Genomic DNA, 13,601 nt, shown 5'->3' with positions numbered 1-13,601 from the left:
AATATAAAAAGTTATGAATTTAACTTTATTTAAATTAGTTGACTCTTCACATGGGATGATTATACTGAACAACAAAAGAAAGGGAATATTGAATGATCTCTAATGATCAGTCACATCTCCAAAAAACATCTTCAACATACATCTGTAAAATGACAGTCTAGAAACTAAAGCTTTGGTTGTCTCCCTCTCAGGCTTCCATGTCTTCTCCCTGGACCTCCTCAATGTCCACCTCTTGAACATTAGACTCTGAGGCCTCATCTTCACTGTCACTTCCCAACCTTCTTGAGGATAGCTCGTTGTCAGGCTCAAAAAGCCTCAAATTTTCCCGGATGGCCACCAATTTTTCAACCCTTGTATTGGTCAGCCTGTTTGCGTGCTTTGGTGTGTGTGTTCCCAAACAAGGACCAGTTGCACTCTGAGGCGGCGGTGGGATTTGGAGGATGATGGAGGCAACAGAGGAAAGAGCCTCAGATCCAAGAAGTCCCTTCCACCAGGTGGCTGATGAGATATGTTGGCACGACTGCCATATTGCATATTCATCCCAAAGCCCTTGCTTGGAAGTGTATTTCGCCAGACTGCCAGAACCTTGCCCTCATCCAGGCCAAGGTGATAGTAGTGATGACACCATAGGCCTTGTTGATCTCTGCACCAGACAGGATGCTCTTGCAAGCATACTTGGGGTCCAACATGTACTCTGTGGCGTGTATGGGCTTCAGGCAGAAGTATTCACGCTTTTTGATGTACTTCAGAACTGCAGTTTCCTCTGCTTGGAGCTACAGTGAAGTAGGCAGGGCAGTAATGATTTCTTCTCATACATCTGCAAGCAGAATCTGAACATCAGACAGGATGGCATTGTCTCTCTCAATCCATGCAATGGCTTCTGCTATAGGTTTCAGTAGTTTCAGGCTGCTTACCACTCTCTCCTAAAATACATAATCCAGGAGGATCCTCTTGATAGGGCTGTCCACTTTTGTCAGAGGTTGCTTGTTGTGAGCGCTGAGGGAACTTTATGCACCTGGCCAAATGATTCTGCATCTTTGCTGCATTCTTCACATATGATTTGGCACAGTTTTTGCAAATGTACACAGCTTTTCCTTCTACATTAGCTACAGTGAAATGTCTCCACATATCAGATAGTGCCTGTGACATTTTCCTGTAAAGATTAGTAAAAAAATGAGTACAAATAAATAAATACAATTCCATGTACATATATATCGTTAAGCAGTTAGATTAAACAAATCCTTTGTAAAGATAAATGTTTTAAAAAGAAACATGTATGGAAACAGGTGAATTAACACTCCTCAGTTAGCAGGCTCAATCAAGCTAAAACCTAGATAGTAGCAAAAACTAACTAGCAGAAATCATTAACAAGTTAGAAATGATGTAAATACACTTTGCTGTAGGCTACTATTTACTAGTTAACAAAATATAATGTATGTCACATAAGATATATTAACCCCACCCAGTATTGTAATCAAATATTACCAGAAAACATGTAGTCCTTGGCTCAGACAGTGTAGTAGTGTGGGCTCAATAGCATCTCATTAGTGTGCAAGATCTTGAGAATCAGCTGTACATATGATGGAAAAGTGCACTGCACATGTGATGGAAGAATGAGCATTCCGGAAACTTAACGGACAGTTTCCGACACTTTGCAACCCTAGTGGTGACTGACTGGGCTGACACACAATGGGTGTCTGGTAATCAGAGATTGATTCATAACATGTTAGACAGGTTTCAACACCTTTACTGAAAACATTACATTGGCTTTCAAAATCGCTATTCAAGATTGCCAACTAGAACTAGAACTAGGACAGTATCATAGTAACCCTTGCGGGAGACTACTGTATCGCCGACTACTGTGATTCATTGACTCTACAGCAGAGATCATCAACTAGATTCAAACGTGGGATGATTTTTTCTTGAGCAGATAGTCAGGGGACCGAAACATAATTACAAATAATTTGTAGACTGCAAAACAGATATAACATTTGACTAAAACATCATAATTCCAAACCTTGCGTACATTTGTATACTATCACATATCTGTCTACTATGCATGGGAATACTTTGAAACAGATTTCCAAAATGAAAATCAATTGGAGCTGATTAGCTGGTGTTTATATAGTATTTTATGTCCAACAATAAAATGTCATAAAAATAATAATAATGATATTATATTCTTTGCTTAAAAATCACACGTGGGCCACCCTGCCGTACAGTATAAATCAAATCAAATTGTATTTGTCACATACACATGGTTAGCAGATGTTAATGCGAGTGTAGCGAAATGCTTGTGCTTCTAGTTCCGACAATGCAGTAATAACCAACAAGTAATCTAACTAACAATTCCAAAACTACTGTCTTATACACACAAGTGTAGGGGGATAAAGAATATGTACATAAAGATATATGAATGAGTGATGGTACAGAGCGGCATAGGCAAGATACAGTAGATGGTATCGAGTACAGTATATACATATGAGATGAGTATGTAAACAAAGTGGCATAGTTAAAGTGGCTAGTGATACATTTATTACATAAAGATGCAGGAGATGATATAGAGTACAGTATATACGTATACATATGAGAAGAGTAATGTAGGGTATGTAAACATTATATTAGGTAGCATTGTTTAAAGTGGCTAGTGATATATTTTACATCATTTCCCATCAATTCCCATTATTAAAGTGGCTGGAGTTGAGTCAGTGTGTTGGCAGCAGCCACTCAATGTTAGTGGTGGCTGTTTAACAGTCTGATGGCCTTGAGATAGAAGCTGTTTTTCAGTCTCTCGGTCCCAGCTTTGATGCACCTGTACTGACCTCGCCTTCTGGATGATAGCGGGGTGAACAGGCAGTGGCTCGGGTGGTTGTTGTCCTTGATGATCTTTATGGCCTTCCTGTAACATCCATCGGGTGGTGTAGGTGTCCTGGAGGGCAGGTAGTTTGCCCCCGGTGATGCGTTGTGCAGACCTCACTACCCTCTGGAGAGCCCTACGGTTGAGGGCGGAGCAGTTGCCGTACCAGGCGGTGATACAGCCCGCCAGGATGCTCTCGATTGTGCATCTGTAGAAGTTTGTGAGTGCTTTTGGTGACAAGCCAATTTCTTCAGCCTCCTGAGGTTGAAGAGACGCTGCTGCGCCTTCTTCACGATGCTGTCTGTGTGGGTGGACCAATTCAGTTTGTCTGTGATGTGTATGCCGAGGAACTTAAAACTTGCTACCCTCTCCACTACTGTTCCATCGATGTGGATAGGGGGGTGTTCCCTCTGCTGTTTCCTGAAGTCCACAATCATCTCCTTAGTTTTGTTGACGTTGAGTATGAGGTTATTTTCCTGACACCACACTCCGAGGGCCCTCACCTCCTCCCTGTAGGCCGTCTCGTCGTTGTTGGTAATCAAGCCTACCACTGTTGTGTCGTCCGCAAACTTGATGATTGAGTTGGAGGCGTGCGTGGCCACGCAGTCGTGGGTGAACAGGGAGTACAGGAGAGGGCTCAGAACGCACCCTTGTGGGGCCCCAGTGTTGAGGATCAGCGGGGTGGAGATGTTGTTGCCTACCCTCACCACCTGGGGGCGGCCCGTCAGGAAGTCCAGTACCCAGTTGCACAGGGCGGGATCGAGACCCAGGTTCTCGAGCTTGATGACGAGCTTGGAGGGTACTATGGTGTTAAATGCCGAGCTGTAGTCGATGAACAGCATTCTCACATAGGTATTCCTCTTGTCCAGATGGGTTAGGGCAGTGTGCAGTGTGGTTGAGATTGCATCGTCTGTGGACCTATTTGGGCGGTAAGCAAATTGGAGTGGGTCTAGGGTGTCAGGTAGGGTGGAGGTGATATGGTCCTTGACTAGTCTCTCAAAGCACTTCATGATGACGGAAGTGAGTGCTACGGGGCGGTAGTCGTTTAGCTCAGTTACCTTAGCTTTCTTGGGTACAGGAACAATGGTGGCCCTCTTGAAGCATGTGGGAACAGCAGACTGGGATAGGAATTGATTGAATATGTCCGTAAACACACCAGCCAGCTGGTCTGCGCATGCTCTGAGGGCGCGGCTGGAATGCCGTCTGGGCCTGCAGCCTTGCGAGGGTTAACACGTTTAAATGTTTTACTCACCTCGGCTGCAGTGAAGGAGAGGCCGCATGTTTTGGTTGCAGGCCGTGTCAGTGGCACTGTATTGTCCTCAAAGCGGGCAAAAAAAGTTATTTAGTCTGCCTGGGAGCAAGACATCCTGGTCCGTGACGGGGCTGGTTTTCTTTTTGTAATCCGTGATTGACTGTAGACCCTGCCACATACCTCTTGTGTCTGAGCCGTTGAATTGAGATTCTACTTTGTCTCTATACTGACGCTTACCTTGTTTGACTGCCTTGCGGAGGGAATAGCTACACTGTTTGTATTCGGTCATGTTTCCGGTCACCTTGCCCTGATTAAAAGCAGTGGTTCGCGCTTTCAGTTTTACGCGAATGCTACCATCAATCCACGGTTTCTGGTTTGGGAATGTTTTAATCGTTGCTATGGGAACGACATCTTCAACGCACGTTCTAATGAACTCGCACACCGAATCAGCGGATTCGTCAATGTTGTTGTCTGACGCAATACGAAACATATCCCAGTCCACGTGATGGAAGCAGTCTTGGAGTGTGGAATCAGATTGGTCGGACCAGCGTTGGACAGACCTCAGCGTGGGAGCTTCTTGTTTTAGTTTCTGTCTGTAGGCAGGGATCAACAAAATGGAGTCGTGGTCAGCTTTTCCGAAAGGAGGGCGGGGCAGGGCCTTATATGCGTCGCGGAAGTTAGAATAGCAATAATCCAAGGTTTTGCCAGCCCTGGTTTTGCAATCGATATGCTGATACAATTTAGGGAGTCTTGTTTTCAGATTAGCCCTGTTAAAATCCCCAGCTACAATGAATGCAGCCTCAGGATGTGTGGATTCCAGTTTGCAAAGAGTCAAATAAAGTTCGTTCAGAGCCATCGATGTGTCTGCTTGGGGGGGAATATATACGGCTGTGATTATAATCGAAGAGAATTCCCTTGGTAGATAATGCGGTCGACATTTGATTGTGAGGAATTCTAAATCAGGCGAACAGAAGGACTTGAGTTCCTGTATATTGTTGTGGCCACACCACGTCTCGTTAGCCATAAGGCATACGCCCCTTCCCCTCTTCTTACCAGAAAGATGTTTGTTTCTGTCGGCACAAGGCGTGGAGAAACCAGCTGGCTGCACCGACTCCAATAACGTCTCTCCAGTGAGCCATGTTTCCGTGAAGCAAAGAACGTTACAGTCTCTGATGTCCCTCTGGAATGCTACCCTTGCTCGGATTTCATCAACCTTGTTGTCAAGAGACTGGACATTGGCGAGAAGTATACTGGGGAGTGGTGCACGATGTGCCCGTCTCCGGAGTCTGACCAGAAGACCGCTTAGTTTCCCTCTTTTACGAAGACATTTTTTTGGGTTGCCGGCTGGGATCCATTCCGTTGTCCTGGGTGAAAGGCAGAACGCAGGATCCGCTTTGCGAAAGTCATATTCTTGGTCGTACTGATGGTGAGTTGACGCTGCTCTTATATTCAGTAGTTTTTCTCGACTGTATGTAATGAAACCTAAGATGACCTGGGGTACTAATGTAAGAAATAACACGTAAAAAAACAAAAAACTGCATAGTTTCCTAGGAACGCGAAGCGAGGTGGCCATCTCTGTCGGCGCCGGAAGTAGGAAGAATAAGGTCCCAAGTCAACGGATATGTGTTCAGAGTAAGGGCCTGCAGTTACATTCCTCATACAGTCCTGAACTGTGGCTCTTACTGTCATATGGGGTGTCCCAAATTCCCTATATAGTGCATTACTTTAGACCAGGGCCCCTACATAGGGAATAGGGTACCATTTGGGACGCATACTGAGAGAGGGTGTGGGAGAGATGTGAGAGGTGTAACCTGACACAGAAGGAAGATAGCCAGTGTCTATTTGTATTCACAGTTTGTCGACTGTTATATTAAAACAGAGGCAAGCCGCAGCCTGATCTCAAGGAGATCCCGTAAAAAGAAGAGCAAATTGACTCAACTGTATGAAACAGCCCCTGGACAAGGCAAACGTGAGCAGAAGATACTTAACTACTGTACTGCTATATAGTACATATTATGCTACTTAGCTACAACTGTTCCTTCCTATAGTAGGAGAGTCTAGACCAGACAAACATAGCCTTGTATTAGCATATGTCATGTTTATAAAAAGATAGATCCTGGTCTATGTTTGCTAGAGGTGAGTCAGAAATGAATTAGCACTGCTGAGTGACTCACACAAAAAAATGGATTCCCTGTTACAATGGAAAATGGTTAATAATCCAAAAGGTTACATGGGCGAGCCAGAACAACACCTGCATCCTGATGGGGATGTCAAACTGACAATAACAGTGGTGTCAAATATTATACCAGTTCAAAATCCTCCAGCGTTGTTCTCACTGCAATGATAAGGCTTAACTGTTCATTATCCTAGCCCCGTTTCTAGTCAAACATTTTACATGTTGAAACAGAGACTGTGGTATTGGTTACTTACAGCCAATAAAGACTGTTTATAAACCCTGAAAACATGGAGCCATGGTGCTTATACATGTGTGTGTGTGTGTGTGTGTGTGTGTGTGTGTGTGTGTGTGTGTGTGTGTGTGTGTGTGTGTACGCACTACGCCTATACCCTGAGCCTCAAGCAAATGACTCAAAGACAAATGGTCATTGACAGTGACAGTGACACCAGTTTATGACCATATATAGTGTATGTTCGAACTGCTTGCTCACTACAAATGTTGGTTCAGATGATGAAATGTTTATGAACAGCAATGAAATTAGCCATATTTCTTGTGCTTTCTTCTCAACTCTATGTGCATATTTCTACCTCTTAACTTGAGATGTAAAATTACTATGTAGGCCTATTATGACAAACCCTTTGATATTGCCATTGAACTTCCAAAAATATCCTTTGTCATTCTGAATAAAAAGTAGGTCTAAACAATTCATAGATGGCCATAAAACCAGACAAATAATGGAGACAGGTTGAGACAGGTCTATGTGTGAAATAAGCTATCCTAAGGGAAACATGTTGCTGCACAATGATCAAAGTGACCATGTCGTGGTTGCAGCAGTTCAGTCATAACTCAACATACCTGGTTCCTTCTTGCTCCCCTTCCCTCCGTCTCTGTTCTTCTTCAGCACTGCCTTGAACATGGTCTGATTCTTGGAATCCTCTCACTCTCCCCCTGCAAAAACAAAACATTTTGACACTCAAGAGAGAGCAGAACAGGCAGAGAGTGAGTGAGCGAGTCTACAGAAACTTTACACGCTGATGATAACGCATCCTGCATTTCATACACTCTTCTCCTGACACTCCTTTGAGATTTTTCCCACAGCGCACCCAATTCGGCAGGTCATCTCTAGAGGGCCGACCACGGAAAGAATGATCTAATAATTAAACAGAACGGGCAAGGTCTGCTATCTTGTTATGCAGGAAAATAGTTTGTCAGATTCTCCACATTCCACATGTAATTTGATGCTGCTGAACTTGGGCCTTTAAGCTCACTTTTCACGAAATTCTAACATTTGGATATATTCACTGAATCTTTAGAATCTGAGTCAAGAGGCATGTATAGTGCATTTGGAAAGTATTCAGACCCCTTCACTTTTTCCACATTTTGTTACATTACAGCCTTATTCTAAAATTAATTTAATTTTTTTTAAAGATCATCAATCTACACACAATACCCCATAATGACAAAGCAAAAACAGGTTTTTACATTGTTTGCAAAATTTAAAAAAAATAGAAACAGAAATATAACATTTACATAAGTATTCAGACCCTTTACTCAGTACATTTTGAAGCACCTTTGGCAGCGAATACAGCCTTGATTCTTCTTGGGTATGACGCTACAAGCTTGGCACACCTGTATTTGGAGAGTTTCTCCCATTCTTCTCTGTAGATCCTCTCAAGCTCTGTCAGGTTGGATGGGGAGCGTCACAGCACAGCTATTTTTAAGTCTTTCCAGGGATGTTTGGTCAGGTTCAAGCCCGAGCTTGGGCTGGGCCAATCAAGGACATTCACAGACTTGTCCCGAAGCCACTCCTGCGTTGTCTTGGCTGTATGCTTGGGGTTGTTTTTCTGTTGGAAGGTGAACCTTCACCCCAGTCTGAGGTCTTGAGCGCTCCGGAGCAGGTTTCCATCAAGGATCTCTCTTTACTTTGCTCCGTTCATCTTTCCTCGATCCTGACTAGTCTCCCATTCCCTGCCGCTGAAAAACATCCCCACAGCATGATGCTGCCACCACCATGCTTCACAGTAGGGATGGTGCCAGGTTTCCTTCAGACTTAACGCTTGGCATGCAGGCCAAAAAGTTAAATCTTGGTTTCATCAGACCAGAGAATCTTGTTTCTCATGGTCTGAGAGTCCTTTAGGTGCCTTTTGGCAAACTCCAAGCGGGCTATCATGTGCCTTTTACTGCGGTGGCTTCCGTCTGGCAACTCTACCATAAAGGTCTGATTGGTGGAGTTCTGCAGTGATGGTTGTCCTTCTGGAAGGTTTCCCATCTTCACAGAGGATCTCTAGAGCTCTGTCAGAGTGACCATTGGGTTCTTGATTACCTCCCTGACCAAGTCCCTTCTTCCACGATTGCTCAGTTTTGCCGGGTGGCCAGCTCTAAGAAGGGTCTTGGTGGTTCCAAACTTCTTCCATTCAAGAATGATGGAGCCCACTGTGTTCTTGGGGACCTTCAATGCTGCAGAAATGTTTTGGTAACCTTATCCAGATCTGTGCCTCGACACAATCCTGTCTTGGAGCTCTACAGACAATTCCTTCAACCTCATGACTTGGTTTTTGCTCTGACATGCACTGTCAACTGTTGGACCTTATATAGACAGGTGCCTTTCCAAATCTTACCACAGGTGCACTCCAATCAAGTTGGAGAAACATCTCAAGGATGATTAATAGAAACAGGATGCACAGGAGCTCATTTTTGAGTCTCATAGCAAAGGGTCTGAATACGTATGTAAATAAGGTATTTATGTTTATATTTTTTATAGATTTGCAAACATTTCTATAAACCTGTTTTCACTTTGTCTGTGTGGGATATTATGTGTAGATTGATGAAAAAAGGGAAGGGGTCTGAATACTTTCACAATACAGTGCATGCTGGTAACTTGAAGTAATATAGCTAGGTAAAAAGACCTTGGTGAATTGCATTTTGTTGTGATTTATGTTCTGCGATTCAAACATCTATTACTTTAAAAAACAGGAGTGTTACTGTTCTGGTTGGCCATGTTCTCACATTCACAGTGCAATGCAGCCCCACATTAGAGCCCAAACTATTAACAACCCTGACTTTGTCAACACCTCATATATTGTTTTTCTTCACTCTTCACTTCCTGATAGCTGAATACATGGTGCTGAATTTGGCACTCTACTTATAGAACCAGCACATTATTCACCATGGAGATGGAGAGCGGAGGCCCTGCCAAATATGGCCGTCTTTTTGCACACAGGCTGCAAGAAGCCAGAATGTGGGCCATCAGTAAGCTAGCCTGGGGCCCAGGGGCTCCACATAGATCTCCACTGGCTCCTGGGGATGTGGAGGAAAAAACAATTGTTTTTCATTAGCAGGGAGGCCTTCCGAGACACATCAATCCAAGCCCTCAGTTGAGGAGATGTGCACTAGCCCTCTTTTGACAGACTAATGGGGATGAATGATGAAAGATGAGGGGGCAAGACAGTTACCTTGCTGGATCTGTACCACACAGCTTCTTCAAAACAGGCATAACAGCTTTTTCACTCAATATTTTTCTAAGGCACAATGAGACTGCAAAATCCATCTGAAATCATATTGGGGTGGGAATATACTGGGACTAGCCTAAATCTGTCTAGACAAACAAACTGTACAACGTCAGAACACTAAAACAAAAGACAGAGGATCAGTGAGGCCAAGAAAAGCACACACAACACTCACCTTCAAAATACACATTCATGACTAGCCTATTCATTGAATTATAATGAAGGTCCATCACCTTCAGTCTGACTACATCAAGAGAGTAGCCTATTAAAACATGTAACAGTCTAAACCCTGTCAAAGACGGGGCAGGGGTTCAACTAAACTATATGGAATTGTATTATGAAGGTCATACCAAGGATCATTTTGCTATTTCATTCAGAATTTTAAGACCCCTTGAAATACAATCCCCAAAAAATGTGGGGACTTTCGGGCTCCCGATAGGCACGGCATATCAGTGCTGGAGGCGTCACTACAGACACGCTGGTTTGATTCCAGGCTGTATCGCAACTGGCCGTGATTGGGAGTCCCATAGGGCGACGCACAATTGACCCAGCGTCGTCCGGGTTTGGCCGGTGTAGGCCGTCTTTGTAATTAAGAATTTGTTCTCAACTGATTAAAAAATCTTTGTCGACAAAGAGTCATCTATTCTTTCGACCAATCGATTGGTTGAAATTTTAAAATGCATTTTTTTTTTGAATTGCTGCAAAGAAACCACTACTAAAGGACACCAATAAGAAGAAGAGACTTGCTTGGGCCAAGAAACATGAACAATGTGTCCTTTGGTCTGGAGTACAAATTGGAGATTATTTGTTTCCAACCTCTGTGTCTTTGTGAGATGCGGTGTGGGTAAACGGATGATCTCCGCATGTGTATTTTCCACCATAAAGCATGGAGGAGGAGGTGTTATGGTGTGGGGGTGCTTTGCTGGTGAAACTGTCTGTGATTCATTTAGAATTCAAGGCACACTTAACCAGCATGGCTACCACAGCATTCTGCAGCGATACACCATCCCGCAGCGATACACCATCCCGTCTGGTTTGGGCTTGGTTGGACTATCATTTGTTTTTCAACAGGACAATAACCGGATGACACTACAGTGGTAGGCTTGATTAACCGAGCAACCGCACGCACACAAGCCTAAGATCAACATGCGCAATGCCAAGCGTTGGCTGGAGTGTTGTAAAACTTGGCCTCTGCAAGCAGTGGAAACGCATTCTCTGGAGTGATAGGTACATGCAGATATGGTTGGTCGAGATCGGTGTGGAAGAAGTTGACTGGCCTGCACAAAGCCCTGACCTCAACCCCATCAAACACCTTGGGGATGAATTGGAACGCAGACTGCGAGTCATGCCTAATCGCACAACATCAGTGCCCAAACTCACTAACGCTCTTGCGGCTGAATGGAAGCAAGTCCCCACAGCAATGTTTCAACATCTAGTGGAAAGCCTTCACAGAAGAGTGGAGGCTGTTATAACAGCAAAGGGGGCGACCAATTTCAAATGAATACCCATGATTTTGTAATTAGATGTTTGACGAGCAGGTGTCCACATACTTTTGGTGATTTAGTGTATGTGTATAGATACAGTGCATTCAGAAAGTATCAGGCCCCATTCCTTTTTTCAATGTTTTTTTTACGTTACAGCCTTTTTCTAAAATGGATGAAATATTTTTTTTCCCTTCATTACTATACACACAATACCCCATAATGACAAAACAAAAACAGGTTAAGCACTGTTAACAAATGTATACAAAAACATAAACAGAAATACCCTATTTAAATAATGCAAATAGTGGTCAAACCAGATACTGACTGGTTTTCTGATCCACACCCCTACCATTTTTTAAGGTATTTGTGACCAACAAATGCATATCTGTATTGCCAGTCAAGTTCCTTATATGAACTGTAACTCATTAAAATCTTTGAAATTGTTGCATGTTGCATTTCCATTTTTGTTCAGTGTATATAGTGCTATTTATTTATTTTATTACCATTTCATTTTTTTATTTCCCTTAGTTGGAGCTCTGAGCCTTAGATTTTCATTGTACCCTGCAATCAAGGGGCGACAGGGTAGCCTAGTGGTTAGAGCGTTGGACTAGTAACCGTAAAGGTTGCAAGTTCAAATCCCCGAGCTGACAAGGTACAAATCTGTTGTTCTGCTCCTGAACAGGCAGTTAACCCACTGTTCCTAGGCCGTCATTGAAAATAAGAATTTGTTCTTAACTGACTTGCCTAGTAAAATAAAGGTAAATAAATAATCACACTTGTACATGTGACTATTCAACAATCTGAATCCTTTTGATTTCACTTTAAGTTCTGTCATTTTAATTCCATCTTCCATTGATTAGCCTGGATATCTCCTAATAACTTGCCACACGGAGGCTCTAGCTCTTTGACTGTAGCCTAGTGCCGGTTTGATGACTTGTGATTGGGCGACAAGCTACACGCGCCACTCTTGTGAAAAGAAACAGTACCAGTTGCATAAATTATAAAATGTTCTCTCTTTGAGGGAACCACGATGTACACCAGGGATGGGCAAATTTGATGGGGTGGGGGACACAAAAAAACGGAACTCATCATGAGAGGTCGCAGTGGCTCGTGGGTTATGGGCTGCACATGTTTACAATCACTGTATCCCACACATTCCTTTGTACTGTGGCCAAGTTCAGAGGCCAGGTGGACCCACGCTAACGCTAACTGATGTAGGGGAGAGATCCACTACTACTCCTAATCCTAGATGCTAACTTTGCTCTAAGCTTGATTGCCATTAGGCCTAACTTTTTGGTGAATTTCTGAGGCATCCAGAGTTCTATTGAAGGGCAGACTGGGCTTAAAGTTAAAGGTAGAGAGCAAGAGTTAGGATATATATAGGCTAGGCTATATTCCCTGTTTTTAAATCTCCCTGTAACATATGATCTATAGGAGTTAATGAAATCAACATGTGCCTCTTACAAGAACAAAGGGACAAAATCAACATTAAAAAATGCTTTAGGTGGAAAAAATAGTGGCCTTTAAGAAAAACTAAAGAGCAGAGCATAGGCCTACAACATACAGGATGGCTAGGCACTAAGATTGATCTAACCCTCAGTTTGATAAGCCAGTTGACTACCAACCAACCCATAACGTTTAGAAGTTGGGATATTATCTTCTTTGGGCAAAGCCCCTGGAAAGGGCCTCTCTCTATCAGAGCAGCGCTGCCAAATAAATACTGTGGCTGTCAGGCCTTTGTGGACACACTGAATTGAGGGGTAGACACTCAATTTTCACATTTGTTCTGAGGCACCGCAAAGCAAGCACCATTCCCAGAGCCACAGCCACCACTAGGCGTATGGTAGAGATTCCCAGGGACCACCACCAGTCAAATATATAGGCTGGAGGTACTGGGAATTCACAATCACATTGACACACAATAGCGTATAGACTACACATTCTCCCTTAATTAAAAATATCAGGCTTAGGCCTAATTGTAAACATGTAAGAGGTTCTGGGCATGTCTAATCCGTGTTTGAACTGCAATTAATGACCTTTTAGGAAATGATGTGCATAATTGCCTCACCTGTTGTACATCGCGATATCACCTTATAACTAGACCTAGTAGCTTAATCTAAGGGACGATCCTCCATTCAATGATCCTATGACCCAATAGAAAAATATCCTTTCATCTTGCAAAAAGTGGATACCAGATGGGTTCAAGTTATCATGTTGTAGCCTTTTCACTGGTCTCCCTTAATGGAGTTCACCACATACAGGTTGAGGGGAAGAAAGGAAAGTCTCACCTGCACAATGGCAAAGGCTGACATGTGCTTAATGGGGC

The 13,601-nt window shown here is 43.4% G+C and overlaps 1 protein-coding gene across 1 annotated transcript in view; it reads right to left on the bottom strand.

The window, feature by feature from the left end:
- Nucleotides 1-13,601, bottom strand: part of LOC115108441 (protein TANC1-like) — a 296,178-nt gene that overhangs the window by 240,490 nt on the left and 42,087 nt on the right. Inside the window, exon 3 of the mRNA XM_029632769.2 lies at nt 7,141-7,233. Within this exon, the coding sequence (XP_029488629.2) occupies nt 7,141-7,201 (61 nt within the window). The 5' untranslated portion in view covers nt 7,202-7,233. The remainder of the gene's footprint in view (nt 1-7,140; nt 7,234-13,601) is intronic.

The sequence above is a fragment of the Oncorhynchus nerka genome, linkage group LG3 (assembly GCF_034236695.1).
Source record: "Oncorhynchus nerka isolate Pitt River linkage group LG3, Oner_Uvic_2.0, whole genome shotgun sequence".
Lineage (NCBI taxonomy): Eukaryota > Metazoa > Chordata > Actinopteri > Salmoniformes > Salmonidae > Oncorhynchus > Oncorhynchus nerka.
Note: the sequence above shows the minus strand (reverse complement) of the source record. Positions and strands in the feature narration are given on the sequence as shown.